This window comes from Nuphar pumila, chromosome 6, assembly GCF_984573655.1.
Source record: "Nuphar pumila chromosome 6, dmNupPumi1.hap1.1, whole genome shotgun sequence".
Lineage (NCBI taxonomy): Eukaryota > Viridiplantae > Streptophyta > Magnoliopsida > Nymphaeales > Nymphaeaceae > Nuphar > Nuphar pumila.
In genome coordinates, this window is record NC_143254.1 from 112,509,172 (window position 1) to 112,529,507 (window position 20,336).

The 20,336-nt window shown below is 37.1% G+C and overlaps 1 protein-coding gene across 3 annotated transcripts in view; it reads right to left on the bottom strand.

The window, feature by feature from the left end:
* Nucleotides 1–10,154: 10,154 nt before the first annotated feature.
* The window catches only part of GSL10 (glucan synthase-like 10), a 234,036-nt gene continuing 223,854 nt past the window's right edge, over nucleotides 10,155–20,336 (bottom strand). For all 3 annotated transcript variants that reach the window (XR_016432360.1, XM_090008729.1, XM_090008730.1), the window contains exons 49-52: nucleotides 18,003–18,122; nucleotides 12,396–12,446; nucleotides 12,090–12,272; nucleotides 10,155–10,881 (exon numbers count right to left, since the gene is read on the bottom strand). Coding sequence is in view for 2 of the 3 variants with exons in the window: in XM_090008729.1 (XP_089864855.1) it covers nucleotides 10,645–10,881; nucleotides 12,090–12,272; nucleotides 12,396–12,446; nucleotides 18,003–18,122 (591 nt within the window). In the remaining variant the exon portion in view is untranslated. The remainder of the gene's footprint in view (nucleotides 10,882–12,089; nucleotides 12,273–12,395; nucleotides 12,447–18,002; nucleotides 18,123–20,336) is intronic.

Here is a 20,336-nt window from a genome sequence, read left to right on the forward strand (position 1 = left end):
TTCATTCTCATTTGGTCTAATTCTTTCTGGATATGTTCTTGAGTTTATGCTTCTATGGTGAACCATTTCCTTTGCTCCTTGATCCATTCCTCACATTCTACTTGGATTTTGGTGTTTGTATCCATATAGCAAGTTAGCCTATAGGACTGGTATTTATGGATACCTCAGATATTGTCCTCATTAGGAAGAGGATTGGGGCTAGATGGAATTCCTTGGAAATCAACTATCAATAGATTTTTCTTTTGGATCTCAAGCTTCCTTTGGGAAGCTTGTGCTCCAAGGATATGGATTTTCTAAAGGAGGACCAGGATTAACGTCCAAATAGGATTCAACCTACCTTTTATGGAATGTAAAAATCTTGTTGAAAAAGTTTAGGTGACCCATATCACTGTTGCTTATAACAGATCCCATCACGAGCTCGATATATGAACTTACTCCAGCTTTCCTTCATTATGCCTTGAACCAAGCACATTCTTTGCTAGTTTTCCCATTTATCATAGTATTGGTTGACTATTGCCTCTTGCTCAGAGTCATTGTCCCAACAGACGTAGCCAAGGTGGTTTGCAAAGATTCTGACTTCTGACCTGACAATTGGCCCTGCTTCATTCGATCTTTTTGCATCCACTAGAGTGAGTGATTTTGATTCACCCCTCCTACTTTAGAGATTTGAGATTCAAGTTGTGTTAAGTTCTCTCCTATGGATTCAAGACTTTTAGAGGGGTAAAGATCATTGTCCTCTTTTCTTTGCAGTTCTAGGATACTGAGTGCCCGGTCCAACTACGACTCCAATTCTTTGGCATAGGGGTCACTTTCAAATTGGTTCATGATTTGTTCTTTTCATTGGGCATAATCTGCTTCTACCAAGGCTTGGTGCCTTGGGTAGTTATTGGCTCTTATACCCTTTCAGCCAACTAATTTAGTTGTAGTTGGAAGAATTTTCCCAAACTTTTCCTAGAGAATCATGTTATAAATGTTAGCGTTATCTGAAACAACATACACAGAAAGTGTACCTACAAGTGTATCTGCTGACGCCTCAGAGTGTGTGTGCAGGTGTTTGGCGTTCTCCTTATCCGGTCGATGCCTACGATGAGCCCAAGCCTTAGGTCGACGGTGAGCAGGACCCTATACCACGTAAACCCGAATGTGAAATTTGGGTAGGCTATTGCCATGAATCTCTCATCATCTTCGTAACAGCCAACCCTCTTATATAATGGAGAAAGAGGCAGTTACGTACGTAACTTCCACCCACTATCTCCCCATTATGTGGTCCACTAATGGTGTCAAATCGGGTCACCCAAATGAAATGAACTCAGATCCGTTATGTCCAACATTCTCCCACTTGACCCATTGATACCAAAAGTGCAGTAAATCGAGGTTTATACCATTATCTCGATTTAATTCTTCACGTGGGTTCACATCCTACCCTTTATCACAAGAATGAATCATATGAGTCATAGAGATGAACACTCTTTTATGAAATGTCATATTCTCATGTACTACACTATAATTCACCTTCAGTGATTTAGCATGTTGAAATTACCCTTATGAATATGTTAGTTTCTTACCTATTCTTCTATTAGTCCTTTAATATTGTTATTATGTTATTCTCTCTGACTCATATAAGAGATCCTTTATGCAAAATCAATAATTTACAAAGCCATAGAGAATCAAAAGTAATCATATAATGTATTGTCATACATAAGAAGGAATAAAAAAGACCCATCCCCTTTACATGTTGGGAATACAATCCCAATGCTAGCCCTTTAGTAAGGGGATCTGAGTCATTTCCTTCATCCCAATTGTATCAATATATACCAGATGATTCTCAATCCTTTCATTAACAATAAAGTATTTTAACTCTATGTATCGACATGATGTTGAGCTTATGGGCACATGATAAGCCCAAGCCTTAGGTTGATGGTGAGGAGGACCCTATATCACGTAAACCTGAATGTGAAATTTGGGTAGGCTATTGCCATGAATCTCTCATCATCTTAGTAGCATCCAACCCCCTTATATAATGGGGAAAGAGGCAGTTACGTACATAACTTCCACCCACTATCTCCACATTATGTAGTCTACTAATGTGGCCCACTAATGGTGTCAAACCGGGTCACCCAAATGGGTTGGACTCAGATCCGTTATGTCCAACAGCAAATTCTTTCAGATCCTCTTGATCCATCGGTGAAACCTCACTCTAATTTCACACTCTAGGTCAAATCACCCTATCCAATTTGATAGTTGATTCCATTCTCAAAGTTAATTTTGTAAGAGGTTGGTTTCGTGGAATAGACGGGACCATCAAATATTCTCCAAGATTCTGGTTCTAAATCTACTGTCACTTTTTTTGATCATTGAATCCATTATTGGCAGTTGGTGCCCGCAGGGCCAAGACAAAGCCTTTTTGGTATTTTGAAGAGGAAGTTGGATCAATAGAAGATTGGGAATCGGTGGGGAACCTTCTATCTTGGACTTCATCTGTGAATGGGAATTGGAGTGACTAGGGGTGGCAAAACCTGACACGACCCACCAACCCGCCTCTTAGGCGGGTTCGGGTTTGGAAAAAAATGAACCCGTTTAATAAACGGGTCGACCCGCCTAACCCGTTTATTAAACGGGTCGGGTTCGTGTTAGGGGTGTGCCAACCCGCCCGACCCGTTTAATAAACGGGTTAGGCGGGTGGGTCAACCCGCCGACCCGCCAACTTGTCTGCCAACCCACCAACCCGACCCGCCAACCTGACCCGCGAACCTGAGAACCCGTTTACCCGACCCAACCCATTCATTAAATGGGTTGGCGGGTCGTGTCGGGTTACCCGTTTATTAAACGGGTCGAGTTCGTGTTTGCCACAGCCGACCCGTTTAATAAATGGGTAGGGTTTGGGTTGAGGTATGCTGACACGCCAACCCGCCAACCCGACCCGATTGCCACCCCTAGGGAGTGACCATACTAGATAGGACCAGCCTTTGACGTTTTAGAACATATATGGTTTTTAGTTAAGAACATGGATGCTATTTATGAGTGCAAAGATACACAACAAACCATTCAAGTCATTTAGCATGACAAGGACAATCGATGCACTAGACATATTTGAATGATATTTACTATTTTCCTCGTAGTTTTCTTGAAAATTATTATTTTTAGCCATATAAAGACCAGACTCTCTCTCTCTCTCTCTCTCTCTCTCTCTCTATATATATATATATATATATATATATATATATATATATATATATATATTCTTCATTTCTTGAAAGATAGATCAGATTCACGAAGATGATATAAGTTGAAAGCACTAATCTTTGGAGCAACTCTTCCTTACACAACAATCCATTCAAGTCATTTAGCATGACAAAGACAATGGATATACAAGACATATTTGAATGATCTTTTCTATTTTCCTCATAGTTTTCTTGAAAATTATTATTTTTAGCCATATAAAGACCTCTCTCTCTCTCTCTATATATATATATATATACATATTTATTTTCTTTATTTCTTGAAAGAGAAGATCAGATTCACGAAGATGATAAGTTGAAAGCACCAAAAGAATAATGATTTTGTTTATCTTTGGAGCGTCTCTTCCTTACACGTTGACCTACAAAGGATGGTTGTATGGGAGACCAAATTATGAACAAAAAATAGCACGAATGATCAAGAAAGCAATCAACCGCAGAAAGGCCAATTCGGTCCAAATTTAAACTCTACATCTCACTTAGATGCAGAGAACATAAGGTTTCCCCAACGTAAATATTAAAATTCATGAAATAAATAACACCACCAAGTGCGTAGGTGTCATAATTAGTGTTTAAGTATCAAAAACTCACCTGGAGTGCATAAATAGATGCAAGACAAACACTCCCGTAAATCAACCACACACACAAGAAAAATACATAGATATGAGCCAGCTTTCTCATAGGGCCCATAATGTTTAAAAGAAACGACAATTGCACACCATGAATGTCAGGAAGAAGACAAAAAACCCCAAAATAAACAATAATTGATGATGCATTCCTTCAGCCATCATAAAAACTTAAAACCAGAGGAAAAAGAAAGCGTGAATCATCTAACAAAAGTAGTTACCAACAGAGAGATGGACATGAATGCTTGTGAGATCATGCCATGCATCCATGCCCATCAAAAGTAAACAAAATAAATTAATGCTGAAGCATTGGAAAACTTCTTGAGGTCAATTTAGGTGCCAAAACATGATCTTGATCTTTGTGTAAGCATGACATCAGCACTTTTGGTGGACCCCACTGTTTGTACAACGAATGGCAGTGATGAAGGCCATGGATGGTGGTGATTTCAAAACACAAGACTTGATCTAATCTCAAACTTCTTTTACGTTCTCAACTAGTAAGCTGGCCTCTATCAATGCTAAATGGAAAGGCATGCCCTCACTTCCTAATAACAATTAGATCTCAATAGATCCTGTAAATGATTAGGGAGTAGGCACTATGAGAGCACCCTCCCTACCATTATATATATAGTAGCTCGAGACGAATTAGGGTCATTAGCAGCAGTCACGATCGCCGCTAATGACCTGGGCAAAAAAAAGAAGCCCTTAACAAGTAAAATAAAAAAGTAGCCGCTTATCTGCATGGGATCAGCGACGGAGAAGCATCCGATAACAGTGGACACACACACTGTGCGTCCACTGTTACGGGCTTCTCTCTATATATATTTATGTGTGTAATAACTCATAATTTTTCTTCTATTTTAAATTTTAAAAGTATAATTTTAATTAAATAATTATATTTTTTGATCCATGAAATTGAAAATAATATAAAAAGACATATATGTGGGCTGACATCAAGTGTGGATCTAGACCTGATCCAAGATCCATTGACAAGATCCATATAAATATATATAGGAGCTGATGTCAATATGAATCTGGATCCAGTTCAGAATCCATATCGACTAAGACCCATATATATATATATATATATATATATATATATATATATATATATATATATATATATATATATATATATATATGATGTCAATATGGATCTGGATATGGTCCAGGGTCCATAATGACTAATACCCATGAATATATCTATATGTATATATGGGCTAAAATCCAAATGAATTTGGATTTGGGACATAGGTCCAACCCAAACTCATAATCCATCCATAAACTTTTACAATAAAGAAGAATTTAAAACTTGAATTTAAAAAGAAAACTATATATATTAAAAGTAGTCATAATAGGGGGGCATCACCCTCTAAGAAGAAATCTCTTGAATTATAAGAGAGAGATTAAGCCTCCCTCTCTCAAAAACGTCAAGGAGAGAGAGAGAGAGAGAGAGAGAGAGAGAGAGAGAGAGAGAGAGAGAGAGAGAGGAACCTCTTCAATGTCTCCTCCTTCCTCCTCTGCCTTTTCGCAAATCTGAAAGCAAGGTAAGGGATCCTCTTGCTTGATTAGATAAGTGAAGGAGGATCACGAGTGAAATCAGATAGAGTGATTTGAGGGTTGTTGTCATGTCTAGCCCATAGAAACCTGTTGTTTGTTTTCTGTGGTTACGTGTCCAGTTCGATAAATTTTGTAGCATGTGCTGCGTGCACATGAGAATCAGGCCAATGGTGTGTGCAGTGCACACACATGTAACTTTTTTTTGTGTGTTGAAATTAATAGTTAAATCAATTATGTGTTAAGAGCTTTATTTATACTATTTATTAGAAGTCGTGCTATGTGGGTCTTATTAGCCGATTCTAACTGAGTCCCCATTTGTTATAATGGAATTATTTTTTCCAGTCAAGCTGTTGATATCACTACAAGAAAAACCCTGATTAGCGACAAAAAATTGCGATGGATTTTTTCGTCACAAATTTGTGTCAGATTAGCAAGAGAAAACTATCTGTTGCTAACCTTCGAAATATTTGCGTAATTAGGGATGGAAAAATTGTCGTTGCCAATCCATCACAACTTAGCGATGAATAAGCGACATAAATATTCTGTCGTAAATTAGCGACGAAAAGTTTTCCTCGCTAATTCTGTCACTAATTTTCGATTAAAACTATCAAATTAGGGCGCTAAATTCTCCCTCGTTCTCTCTTGTTACAAAGTGGCTTAGGGCGCTTCGCTTCCCTCCCCCCCAGGTCGACTCCATCGCCGTCCGCGTCATCTCCGGTGATGGCGATGACCCCTCCGCTGGCTGCAGCACCAAGCTGGGTGGTGTCCTCGTCAAGCTGCTCCTCGACAACATCCTAGAGTAGGTGGTGAGCTCGGAGAGCGACGAGGAGGACTACATGGCGGGGCTGACCCAGCGTGGGGGGTTTGGAGAAGCGGGGGGGGGGGGGGGGGGGTTCGACGATGGCGGCAACAGCAAGAGGATCCCTATGCAGCTCTGTACTCGCCCTCTGGTGAAATGCATGTCTGTTTCGACTGTCTCTGTTGGTATGGTTTTGCTTGAATCCATCCTTTTAGCTTTCTCTCTCTTTCTTTCTTCTGTTGGAGAATTGGGGCTTCTGGTTTTTGTTTCCTTTCTTTTTTGTGATTTTTGGTGGGTTGTGACCGGAACAAATTCGGATGATGCATTGAGATTCGTCGTGGCTTCAAAAAATGGGAATGTTCTGCCGCTCTACATATGCACAATCTCCGATCATCTCAATCCGGTCCTCGCCTACCGTTGTTTGGTGAAGGAAGACGACTGAGAGGCTCCTAGCTTCCTCTTCGAATCCATCGAACAAGGCTACAAGGGAATAAATCACGTAAGCCTCTGGTTAAACTGTCGTTCATCTTCTTCACGTCTCAATTGACAGACCCATTTGTTAGTTGTGTTGTTGGAATCATGTGGGGCTCATTGTGGTCTCGATTGTTCTTCTGGTAGGGGAGGTACAATGTTCTTCTGGTAAGGGAGGTGCAACCGACGTTGGAGATCATTGCAAAGGAGAACTTTGTGACCATTATGGATCATAGAAAGGGGAAAATGACTGAAGAGCTTGTTGAAGACCCTATGGTTTGTGGCATAATCCACAGGATTACAGGGGTGTACTTCCTATAAATTTTGGCCATGTAGTTTTAATTATTTTCTGTTATGTTGCCTTGGTTAGGTACAATTATAGTGCATATGCTCATCATTTTAGCGACTAGGATTATGCAGCAGACTCTATCCGTCAATAATTCATCGCTAAACACGTTAGCGACGGAGTTTGCGACGAATAGAGTCTGTCGCTAATTCACATTTTTCTTGTAGTGTATGGTACTAACAAACCAGATTGGTTGCATGTTTAGAAGTTATCACAAATCCTAGAGTGATGTCTAATTTATGTTTAATGATTCTTGATTCATAACATTTAAATTGTCAGGTTCTAGATTTATGAAATTGGGAAAAATTTTTAATGAACGTTAGATTTGAAATCCTAATTGAAGTTGGCAACCTTAAATCTAATTTGGAATTTTCAGATAAAGAGAATCTATATAGCTTTAAACTTTACATTGGGCCGATAACAAATAAGAAAATCTGTGTTTTTTTTATGGTATTTATATAGAGGGTCACGCCATTAAGCATGTTGTTAGTTTTTCTTTACTCTGCATATTATGTTGTTTGCTGTTTAGTTCTTTATTATGCATATTATGATAATTCTTTAATGTGCATATTATGCTCAGATGCGGTTAGTTCTTTACTGTGCGGGTTAATCAGTTAATGGATCTAAACTTATATGTTGTCATAATTGCTAATTATTAATTTTGAAAAGTTTAAAGTCTTCTTATCATGTATGGCAATGAGATTACTCCTATTGGATATAGATATGAAGACTTATGCTATGCTTTACTTTTTGTGCATATTGGTTCTAGTGTGTGATGGCTTAATGCGCATATTACTTAAATACAATGCATTAAAAAAGTAAGAGCTGAATTACAAAATTACACATATATGTGTGGATATTTATTTATATATAATGGATTTCCTATAGTTTATTTTATGAATGCATGAAGGGATATTTTTTCATGTTTTAAAAATCTATACATGGTATGAAACATAATATTATTTATGTTTTTTAGTGATACTTATGATTATATGGATCTAGATATATATTGATCAACAAATGATCACATAGTAGTTAACTTGATAAAAATTTTAACATGTTGCATGTGATAATGATGCACATGGATAGTTGAAGTATTGACTATGATTAAATTTTAAAAAGTTAAACTATTTGCTATGTTTGACAAATCATACTTTTATCATGGATCTAGAGGTTGACAAAATTCATAGTATTCAACTAGTGTGCTTGAAGACATGATGATATCCTATGATATGGTCATGAAAGATCTTTAAGAATCCTATGACTAACTAAGAAAGTGAGACCCCAATATAATGTATTTGTTTAAATATGATATTGCAAATTAAAGATTATAATTTAAATTATGATATGATGAGAAACCTATATGGTTATGTAAAGTTAATGCATGCAAGAAATACTTAAAAATGAAGAAAAGTGCATATAGTTACGTAAAAAATAACCTATAACATGTGCGAAAACCTCATACCGGAATATAAATAATGAAATGATCTACATAACTATGTGAAAAATAATTCAAGTTTATTTGGTGCTTATTTTATCATAAAGTGTTGCACCAATTGTGATATAATGAGTGTTCGCCACATATGACCAAGTGGGAGATGTTGGATCTAAAAACTTATCAAATATAGAAATTGGATTCAGTGTAAAATTAAAATTCAGTAGAGTCTCACATATAAAATCCCAAAGAACCACAAACATTATGGTAGAACCCATATCTCATAGGATACAACACAATTGAAAATTAAAGAGCCACAATCTTAGTGGTGAGCCCCCATATCTCTCCGGATTCCCAACACATTTGGAAATCCAAAAGGACTGTTATGCTGAAAAATGGCTACCCGTAAGAGGCTGATATTAACCCATCCCCTACATCAGCAGGAACATGAACATCTTATCAAAGAACCCCCCCCCCCTAAGCAAGCCTTTATTCACCATCTTCAATCTCAATTCTCTTCTCTGTCACCTAATACTCAGCCACCTTTGCACACACCCCAGTCAAAGAAACCCAACAGATTCAACCTTGCAATAACGAATCTTGTCCAAATCTACTTCCAAATTTGGATCCACATTTTACATTTTGGATTCTCATTTTCGTTCATATATAACCCGTTTGCAACCCTAAAATCTTGAACACTGTACTGCTTATTAGAGACTGCTTTAAATCTATTTTAATGAAGCCATGCACTTCATCAATACGACTGAACCATATAATATTAAGGCTTAGTGACATTGTTTCTCATAATGTCTCATAATTGTGTTGGGACATTGCAGGTTCAAAACCCAATGGTATAATTGTATAAATGGTAGGGGTCAAGTCTTTGATTGCTTATTTGACTGTTAGATCAACATAGTGATTATTGCTGTAAGAAAAATTATTAAAAAAATGAATGGAAAGCAAAAATGGCATGACCGGGCGAATCAACAAGAGCATCATATGCCTCCCTAAAAAAAAAAAGGAAAAACAAAAAAGCCGGCATCATATTCAGTAACCACCCTGGTTCTTTTGGGTTGAACTGGGAATGGAAAAAGTGCAACAGGAAACAGTATCATACCCTAGGAGAAAAGGGTTAATCCCATGCCAAGACAATGCCAGGGCAGCTAGGTCTCTAATCCTGGAGGTGGTTTCTCCGGTTCTTTTGGGTTAAACTGGGAATGGAAAAAGTGCAACAGGAAACAGTATTATACCCTAGGGGAAAAGGGTTAATCCCATGCCAAGACAATGCCAGCGCAGCTAGGTCTCTAATCTTGGAGGTGGCTTCTCCCTGTATAGAAAAAAAGCAGTATTCTTGAAGAAAAGAAATTTAAGTCACAACTTGGTCTACTCCCAGTAACATTGATACACCTCGTGTGTCCTTCCCTACTCTTTTGATTCTTTTTTCTGTCTATTATAATTGCGAAAAAGCATTCTTTATGAAGACATCTCATTGTATTTTAGAAAAGGAAATGGAATTATAGTTTCTTTTAATCATTTTATCTAAAAAAAAGGCACCTCAAGCTTGATCCGCTAGGAGTATGTTATTCCTGTATAGCGAGTGATTATGGTTTTTCCTAATTAAGCAAAATCCATTATCATCTCAAAGACATAGGGCACACGTTTTTTTAACGGAAAATGACAATTGTATAGTAAAAATGACGTTTTCTTAAAAAAAACCCATAATTTGCGATATTCTTCTCATGTCTAAAATTGCAAATAGCCAACATTGGAATGTCCCTTTTACTACAAGTTGGGAAGGCACTTGTTTTTTGCTTAATCCCAACTTGTAGATGTGATCTGTCTCAATAGTTAACAATGGCTAATTTGTTGCCAATTTTAGCCAATGAATCCAAATGTGTGCAAAAATATACATAATGTATATGAAAAACAGGATCTTCCAAAGTTCTCCTGCATGCGGGCAAACCTGAAATTTCTTAGGGCAGAAGCAAATAATCATCATGAGATCCAGGTATGCAGGAAAATTGCCAAAAGCAGGAGGTAATGTCGACAGGCAGCAAGTACACTCAGTGTTCACCGCACATTTCCAATGTAGAAACAATAAATCCTCATGCAACACTGGTCTGAATGGAAATTGCTCAATGTTGGATGCACACAAGGTTGACGGGCAGAAATTACAGTCCAGTGTTTGGATTATTGCCAGCAAGGATGACAGAGATCTCCAATCCCCGGCTGAAGGCTGTGTTGAACAAAAGCCGTGCCTGAAATGTGGATAAAAATGGGAACCATGAAAAAATCGCAATGGGGATGAAGATAAGCATGCCCATTCCTGCATCATACAATCTGCCAAGGGAACAAATAGACTTCCATAGACCAAACTTCTTCATCAGCGGCTTCAGAGCTATAGCAATCTGCAGTTCAAAAATAGGATCAATCAGTGACGGAATTTGAAGCCGCATTTGAAGCTTTGCATGGCTGCTTCCCCGAAGTTTGATGAGTTAGTCACAAAAGTGAGGAAGGGTTAAGTCTAGAGATTCCTATCTGACAGATCCCAGTGAGCAAGAAAAAGTGCCAGTGTCAGTGGCAATGTTCTGAAAAGAAGTCCATGGGTGTTCCAGGTATGCATAGTGAGCTATAGTGCAGTTCAAAAATACGCCTAGGTATCCCATTTTGGAGTTGGAAGGACTTGGTCTAAATTGAGGACACTGCTGAGACCTGGACTTGGTTTGGACAAATGAATCTGATTCAGCTTGACTATTTCATGACCATGGAGCTATTAACTGAAGAAGCTATGTAGGAAAAAAAGGGTCGAAAGAACAATTCAATTCCATGGTTGGCCTACATAGAGATATACCACCAGTTGGCAATCAGAAAAAACAGCCAAAATGAAGGGAAAAAATATTTGGAACCAAAGCATGGTGGGAAAAGACGATAGCATAAAATTCTTGGAACCAAAGGATGGTGGGAAAAGACGATAGCATAAAATTGCCAAAGTTTGGACTGTCAATCCATAAAAAGGAAAAATGAATCTAATAATAACGTTTGACACTTATGAAAGATCATGAATTGAAAGGGAAAAATCCAATTAAAGATGTCCCTCAAGAAAATGATGGATAACCCAAATAATATTTCAAATACAAACTTCAGGCAATATAAGCAGCCCTTTTTAATTTTTCTGAGACATCCAGGCCACTGAACAAATAATAGACTTCAAGATTTCTTTTTCAAACAGTTAGTTTGAAATGTACAAATTGGAAAACATTTTCAATACCAACTAAACAATTGAAATGCAACTGATTCAGCAGCAAACAAGTTTATATTTTGAAGATGCACGAGACAATCTAACATTGTTCCAGTAATAGAAAAATGGCTTCCTAACTAGATTTATGTTGGAAAAAGGTGCCACAATAATCCATTCCAGATCTGTAAAGCTCTGACTTTTTTAATCCCCAGAAATTCGTTTCTCTTGTAAGATGACATCCTGGCAGCACCAAAGTTTTCGTTTGCATGACTTTTCGGCATCAATCATAGAAATTATATCACCAAAGAAGGCAAAATCAAAATTGATAGGGATGAACTAAAAGAATAAGCAATGACACAAAGGTCACTGGAAACTCACAGAGAGAATTCCCCAACCAGTGGGTACAAAGGCCAGAATGCACGCAAAAATGTCTATCAAGGAAAGCGATGTGTAAACAATTGCGATGGCTATAGCCAAAATAGCTGACATGAACGTAACTCCCTGGATGAGCCGTAAAACAAGCTGGAAATTTACTGATGCTTTTTGGCTAAACGTAAACACCTGCAAACAAAATATGTTTTGACTAATACTGTTGAAGACATGATATAACTTCAATAAAGAGGAGGTGCACCAATTAATATAGCAAAATACAAGGTCTGATATCAGTTGTAGTAATTCCTTTACCTTGAAAAGAATAATCAGAACAGCAAGGACAACCCATGATAATCCATACAACTGCAAAGAGCAGTATGTTAGAAAAAGGTTTAGCGGGGAGGTTAACTTGCATTTATATTTAACAACAATTTTTTGCACATTTTGATGGTGCACATAAAGCTAGAAACTATCACTAAACCTGATCTTAGTAATCAGACACGAATATTAAAATCAACCATATTCTATTAGCCAAGTTTTGTATGCCATCCTTGCCGCTAAACTTGAATAAAATAAAAGTACCTTACTTTGTGTCCAACAATGAGAAAAACACTGAAACCACCAGGTTTCAATGATGATAAAACCCAGGCTATGAGTGGTGGCAGCTTTTCTCTTCGATGAATGTATTCCTCAATAAGCAATTTCATTAACACGGTTAAGAAGCAAAATTATTTTTCTAGACCATCAGAACATAGATGTAATAAAAGTAGCCCTTAATAAAGATGCATTTTCTAGTCATGAGAAAGGTACCCAAGATAAAGGGTTGACTATATCAGAATTAAACGAGTAAAATTAAGTTCTGAATGATCATGAAAATGTTCCATTATTGAAGTTCAGATCACATCTTAATTTTGCATGCCAGATTTAAGCAAATACAATCCCATAAATCTAAAATTTTAGAAGGAAATTATTACAGGAAAAAAGAGAAAAAGAATTCAAGAAAAATCTGATGCTAATGAATATCAAATCCTCGGTCACTTCACAAGCAGTAGGTACCATATTGTCCAACAAAATGTTTTCTTAGGCCCATTAAACAATATTATAAGCTCATAACACTACAAATAGGTTAAACAGGTCTCAAGTTTGAATCCCAAGAGCCTATTTAAAAAAAAAAACCCGCCTGGAATTTGAAAGTAATGCTCAAACAGATGCTTGAAGCAACCATCTTTGGTTTGACCCTAATTCAATATGGGTTTAGTGACATTAAAAGACAGAATCCCTTCAAGTTAGTGTTACATTCCCCAAACACAATGGCGTTCTTCAAAACTTCTCACAGCCAAATGTGCCAACCACCAGACTTGTGGCCTTTCTCTCAATGGTAGAGATGCAGAATGAGGATGCCCATTCTTCCCTTTCTAGCAATCATCGCCATCATTCCGACTATCACCCCATCATCACCATCAATCTATCAATCATGACCATCACCATCATTCGTCTGCGTTCTTCCCCTTTCTACCAATCATCACCATCATCATGACCATCACCCCATCATCATTGTCATTCTTCCCCTTTCTACCAATCATCATCGACATTGGATACTGTTACCATCATATGTGAAAATGCAGGTACCCATATCATTTATCACCTTGCGCAATTGTTTTTGCAGCCTAGCCATCCTCCTCCTCATGTGTTTGTATGTACGACCACCCCCTTATCCATCTTCTATTTTATGTGCCTTCTGGTTTTTGTTTTCTATCACTGATTATTGATATGCAGGTTGTAACGATGAAGCCTGATAAAAGGGATCATGATGAGCTTGGGATGCTCTTAAATGAGATTCAACACTCTACATCACAGCCACATCATCATGGTGGTGTGTTTTACCATTCCCAATATGGTTGAGAGTAGCCAACGGATCATCATCATCATCAGCAGCAGCAGATGCTTGTCGTTGGTCAGATGCTTGTCTGCCGATGAAGTTGTCTGGTGCATACACAGGCTAGAATGGATCAACGGTAATAATGAGACGTGATGTATTTTATAAATACTTTATGTTTCCAGTTTTACCTAGAGTTACCAGAAGCTTCTTAGATAGGTGAGAAGCCCACTTCTGGGAAACTCGCTTCGGAAGCGTGATCCTCCTTGCTTTTGAAACTTGATGGGAATCTCGATTCTCCCATGCTTCTCCTATGCTTTCCACATGCTTCACATATTCTTCTTATATGTTTTCTCACTTTACTTTTCATGATTTTTATGTGTTTTCTCTCATGCTTCTCACTCACTTCCATGTGCTTTTTCTAAATTGGCAATCATCATTTTTAGATTTTGATAAAAATTTAATTCTTACACTAAAAAATCATGAAATTTAAAAATAGTCACTTTTATTTTAGTTTTATTTGCATTCCATTTCGATTCTCATTCAATTCTTATATTGTAATTTTTTTATTCCTTGCTATCCGCTTCCTATACATTTAAAAATGCACCGCTTCTCGCTTCCGCTTCCCGTATCGTTTCCCGTTTTTGCTTCCTAGTCTAGCAACTTTGGTTTTACCCCTTAATTAAATGTTGTGTTTATCAATTTAAGGGATAATATTGTACTTGTACCCAAATCAGTTACATATTATTAAAAAGAGAATCCATATCACGTCTCACATTGGGAAATGTGCCTAGAGATTTGTGCAACCTCTTCTCTCCTTGTTTTCTCTTTTCCTCTCTTGTGCTTCTTCTATGGTGGTGCAGCCCTGATTAACATGGTATCAGAGAGCGTACGATCCTGATTCATTCGTCGAGGTGAGTCCAAAAGGCTTGGCTATTTCCTTTCTCTCATATTTCTTTCCATCTTGCCACTTTCTTGATTCTCTCCTCTCCTTGTTTTCTCTTTTCCTCTCTTGTTCTTCTCCTTCTATGGTGGTGCAGACCTGATCAACATGGCATCAGAGCCATGTGGAAACCGTTAAAAAGATTCTTAGGTACCTTAAATGTTCACTTAGAGATGTACTCCGTTACAAGAAAAGAGACAGAAATGAAGACATGATTACAGTAATGACCTTTTCAGATGCAGATTGGGCAGGAGATCCAGATGAACGAAGGTCAGATTCAGGGTATTGTCTTTGTTGGGAGAAATTTAATTTTATGAAACAGTAAGAAACAAAAGGCAATTGCTAGTTCCATCACAGAAGCTGAATATCGAGTCATGGTTGCAGCCTCCTCAAAAGTAACTTGGATTAAAAACTTGTTGAGTGATTTGGATCATAAAAACCAAGTTCCATTTTTTTCTATGGCAATCAAAGATCAATTAAGATTTCTCTTAATCCAATTCAATATGGAAGAACCTATGTCACCTGGGTATGGGTCGGGTGCGGGTGCAGGTACGGAGGGTACGACACGGCAAATCCAAAAAATGTGGGTACGGGGACATGGCTATATATATATAAATATATATATTAAATATCACATAAATACAAAATAAATTCAAAATAAACTGAATATAATTTAAATATATATATACTATATCTAAATATATATTATATACCAAAAATATAATTATAAATTAAATACAAACTTGTATGTATGAAGGGTAAAATGGTGTGTCCGGATGTCTATGCGTTTCTACATGGGTAGGAAGGGCAAAATGGAGTGTCTGAGTACCATAGGGAAGAACAAAACATATTGAGATAGACCAACATTTCATCGGGAGTAAAACAGAAAATGGTGAAATTGAAGCTAAGTTTATTGGACAGAAGATCAAGTGGCAGACTTGTTCACAAAGGGACCGAGCAAACAACAGTTTTAAAATTTGAAATGCATGTTGTCCATGATTCTCAACCTATGTCACACGGACTCGGCTAGGGAGGTGCCGCACCCGAGTCGACACGCCCCGACACGGGTGCGGACACGGGTGCGGCCTGGACTCGGTCAACGCCGAGTCGAACTCGGTCAACGAGTCCAGGCCGAGTCCGTCTTAATTTTGGACTCGGTCAACGTTGACCGAGTCCAAAAATGTCCATTTTTAGTACAAAAAAAGAAGAAGATCTTTTTATATATTTTAAAAAAAAAAAAAAATATATATATATATATATATATATATATATATATAGCATGAGTCTTAAACATTAGGCCCAGAAAAAAAATTATTCTTAAATATTATCATTTAATTCTCTCTCTCAATCTTAAAAGCTAATAAATTCTCATCCACGAGTACCAACACTTTTCATCCACCAAGTTCTCTCTCTTATAAAAGCTAATAAATTCTCATCCACGAGTAGCAACACTTTCTCATCCACCGAGATCTCTCTCTCTCTCTCTCTTTTTCAAATCTAGCTTTGAAAAATTAAAAGCTTTTAATGCTTTTAATTAATGTTATGAATTTTAGCAAAAGATATTTAATGCATTTACCAGAACATGCTTTTAGTTAATGCTTTTAATTAATACCTTGATGATGTTTTATTCCCATGGTAGCTAAGACTCGGCTGAGTCAATGATAAACTCAGCCTAGTTTGGTTCTAACACAGTTATACTACTATTTTAACTCAGTTAGTTCAGGATCTGAGACAACTTGGAAGAGTCACGAGCCGAGTCCAAAATTTATATAGACATATGCACACACTGGATATATATATATATATATATATATATTTTTTAAATATATATATATAGCCGAGTCCCCGTGTCCAAAATTTTTAAAATTGCGCCGCACCCGTGTCGCACCCGCACCCGCACCCGCACCCGCACCCGCACCTGCACCCATGTGACATAGTTCTCAACATGTACAACTTGAAGGAGGCTAATGAGACACGATAATGGATCTAGATCCAGATTCATGTGCCCTTATGTATTTTATAAATACTTTATGTTTCCAGTTTTACCCCTTATTTAAATGTTGTGTTTATTAATTTAAGGGGTAATATTGTACTTGTACCCAAATCAGTTATTATTAAATAGAGAATCCATTCCACACGTCCCACATTGGGAAACATGACTAGGGATTTGTGCAGTCTCTTCTCTCCTTGTTCTTCTCCTTCTATGGTGGTGCAGCCTTGATTAACAGGTAAGTGGTGCTGTCAAGGGCAAAACTGTAAATTTATATGCCAACCTGCGCCTACCTTACCTCAGACGTTGATTTGAAATTAGATTTCTTAACCTAGGTGGTTAGTTGTATATTTGAAATATCAAGAACCTTTTTGTAAATAGCCAAAAAGCTAGGCACCTTTTTTGTAAATTGTTTAAAAAAGAAAAAATGTCAACTTCTCCAGCAAAACTCACAAGACAGAAGATACAATTTCCAATAAAAAAATCAACATTTCAAAATCAATATAAGGGGAAGAGTGTTGAAAGATGCTATCCATGTCTTTCTTGCATTTAAAGTGTCCTTAAATTTGATCAACTTGTACTTATTTCAAAGCATTATGCTTCAACTATGATCAGACTAATATTCTCTTGCTCGGCAGGTATCATTCCCAGCTATTCTTTCATAACCATTAGATTAATATAATTTAGATAGCACTCAAAATAAGAGGGATACATAAGCTAGTCATCAGCAATATCTAAGGGCAAGATAAGAATTCATGAACAATAGTATAAGAATTCCCGCACAGGAACATGGAAATAGATGAAGTATTTGTTGCTTCAGATGTGAAGACAAATAAAATGCTTGATCAAAATTTGATTCACAGGTATCATTCCCAGCTATTCTTTTATAACCATTAGATTAATATAATTTAGATAGTACTCAAAGTAAGAAGGATAAATAAGCTAGTCATCAGCAATATCTAAGGGCAAGATAAGAATTCATGATCGATAGTATAAGAAATCCTGCACGGGAACATGGAAAAAGATAAACTGTTTGTTGCTTCAGATGTGAAAACAAATAAAATGCTTAATCAAAATTTGATTCACAGATAAGAAAGGCATGGTGTCTACCGATAGCGAAGTACGTGATCCTGTAGCATGCAACTTGTATACAATACCATACTGGAAAATGAAGAAACGCAAACTCAGAATAATCTCGCAAATCCGGCCTTCCAGCGTATGGATGTGCGCCTGCAAAATCATCTCAATGTAAAAATATTCACTTTTCAACACAACAAAAAATAAAGTGAACAAATCTCTCTAAGAAAAACTACAACCATTCAATCAAATCTAAAATTAATGCAAAAACATATCTTGTACTGACAATAAAAAGAAAATGGTGAATGAGAAGCTGTCTCCCTCTGTACTTTGAAAGTTGGCTTTGAGGAATCCTGGCCACACACACACACAGCCACATTTTCTTAACAAAAAATAAAGAGACCAACGAAGTAATTTTACACAATTAAAAAAGAAACTGCCTGACGTCCCGAATAAAACTTTAACAGTTTATTTATTCATAACATAAATGCCAAAAGTACCAAGATAATAGAGAATACTTAGAAAAATGAGGAAAAGATAAGAGGACCAGAGTTATCAGAACCTTCTTAGATAGGTGGGAAACCCGCTTCCCAAAAACTCGCGCCGGAAGCATGATACTCCTCGCTTCCGAAACTTGATGAGAATTTTGATTCACCCACGCTTCTCCTATGCTTTCCACACGCGTCATCTATTCTTATTATATGTTCTTTCACTCTACTTTTCATGTTTTTATGTGTTTTCTCTCTACCTTCTCACTCACTTCCATGTGCTTTCTCTAAATTGGCGGTCATCATTTTTATTTTTTGTTAAAAATTTAATTCTTACACTAAAAAATCATGAAATTTAAGAAGTCACTTTTATTTTAGTTTTTATTTGTGTTCCATTTCGATTCGCATTCAATTCTCATATTGCTTTTTTTATTCCTCGCTTCCCATTTCCTATACATTTTGAAATGCTCGCTTCTCGATTTCGCTTTCCGTATCGTTTCCTGTTTCCGCTAACTAGTCTGGCAACCACGAAGAGGACATTCGATTATAAACAACCCAACAAACTTTTATTACTTAACATACCAATTTCTTTGGTATTTACCTAATGAAAAGTTTGTAGTGGGCGCAGTTTTTAAGAATAGAGCAAATGTTCAGATCTTTCAGCAGTTCAGAAATATCTCAGAAAGGGGATTTCTCAGGAAAATTTTTAGTTTTTAATAAACTGAAAGAAAACATCGATGTTTCTTGGAAACAAAAAGACAAGAAAATAAAGATTTTAGTAATCATTCCCCCCAAAAATAGTATACTGTTCATAACGGTATTAAATACTAAAAAACTTACCAAAAACATAGAATAGAGAAGAAAACAAAGGAAATTTTTCATACTTGAATTGCATAAATAAATAATAAATTGAATTCTATGTTATTCTCAAGATTCTTTCGGAATATCACCAAAAATGTGATGAGGAATTTAAATATCCAAAGCTTTTAGCATGCAGAAAATACAAAACATAACTTAATAAATTTTGTATATACTTATATCTCTTAAGATATGCATATATATCCATATCTAGTGGCACATATATATGATATATATATATATGTAATTTATTCATTGTAATAGATAAATATCCACTAGGGGTATTTTTGTTTTTTCACTAGAAATGTAATAGGTTGTGCCATTAGGGGCACAATAGTCTTTTATTTATTTATGTACAAACTAGGGTTTTAGTTTGTTGTTGAGGGCATAAAAGAATGAGTCACAGATTCGTTGGGACCTCCCCAACGGCTCTATTTCTAGCCGTTGGGGAGAGTCCCAAGGGCCCTATGGCTCTCTTGTGTGTATAAACAGGGGTGTTCCGCCTCCATGTAATTCAATGCTTTCTCAAGCATTTTAGCAATACATTGTTATATTTTATTTTATGCTTTTGGTCCATAAGTGGCCCATGTGTATGTGCTAAAGTGATTGACCCACAAGTAGTCCTTGTGATTTGAATATTGTGCTCCTGTAAGCCCCTAAGAGGCACCATCTTGTTCTTGCTTCCTTAAAATATTCCCTATGTCACAGGGATTCGGCCAACCAGTTGCCGCACCCGCATCAACGTGCGTGCGGGTGCGGCACCCGGTGCAGTCAACCCGACCCTGGGTGTGGTCAATGCACCCATGGTCATTTTGGTCCAGTTTTTAGATTTTTTTTTTTTAAATTTGCCTGATGAAATGGGCTGCATAGGGGAGGATAAGGGCAAATTTTTTTGCCCTAATCCTCCCTTTGTCTCCTCTCCGACTCCCTCTGCTCTCCGCCAATCTCGACGCCACCACCGACCGCTCCGCCGAACCTCTTCAAGTATGCCCCCGACTCCCTCTGCTCTCCTCCTCTCCTC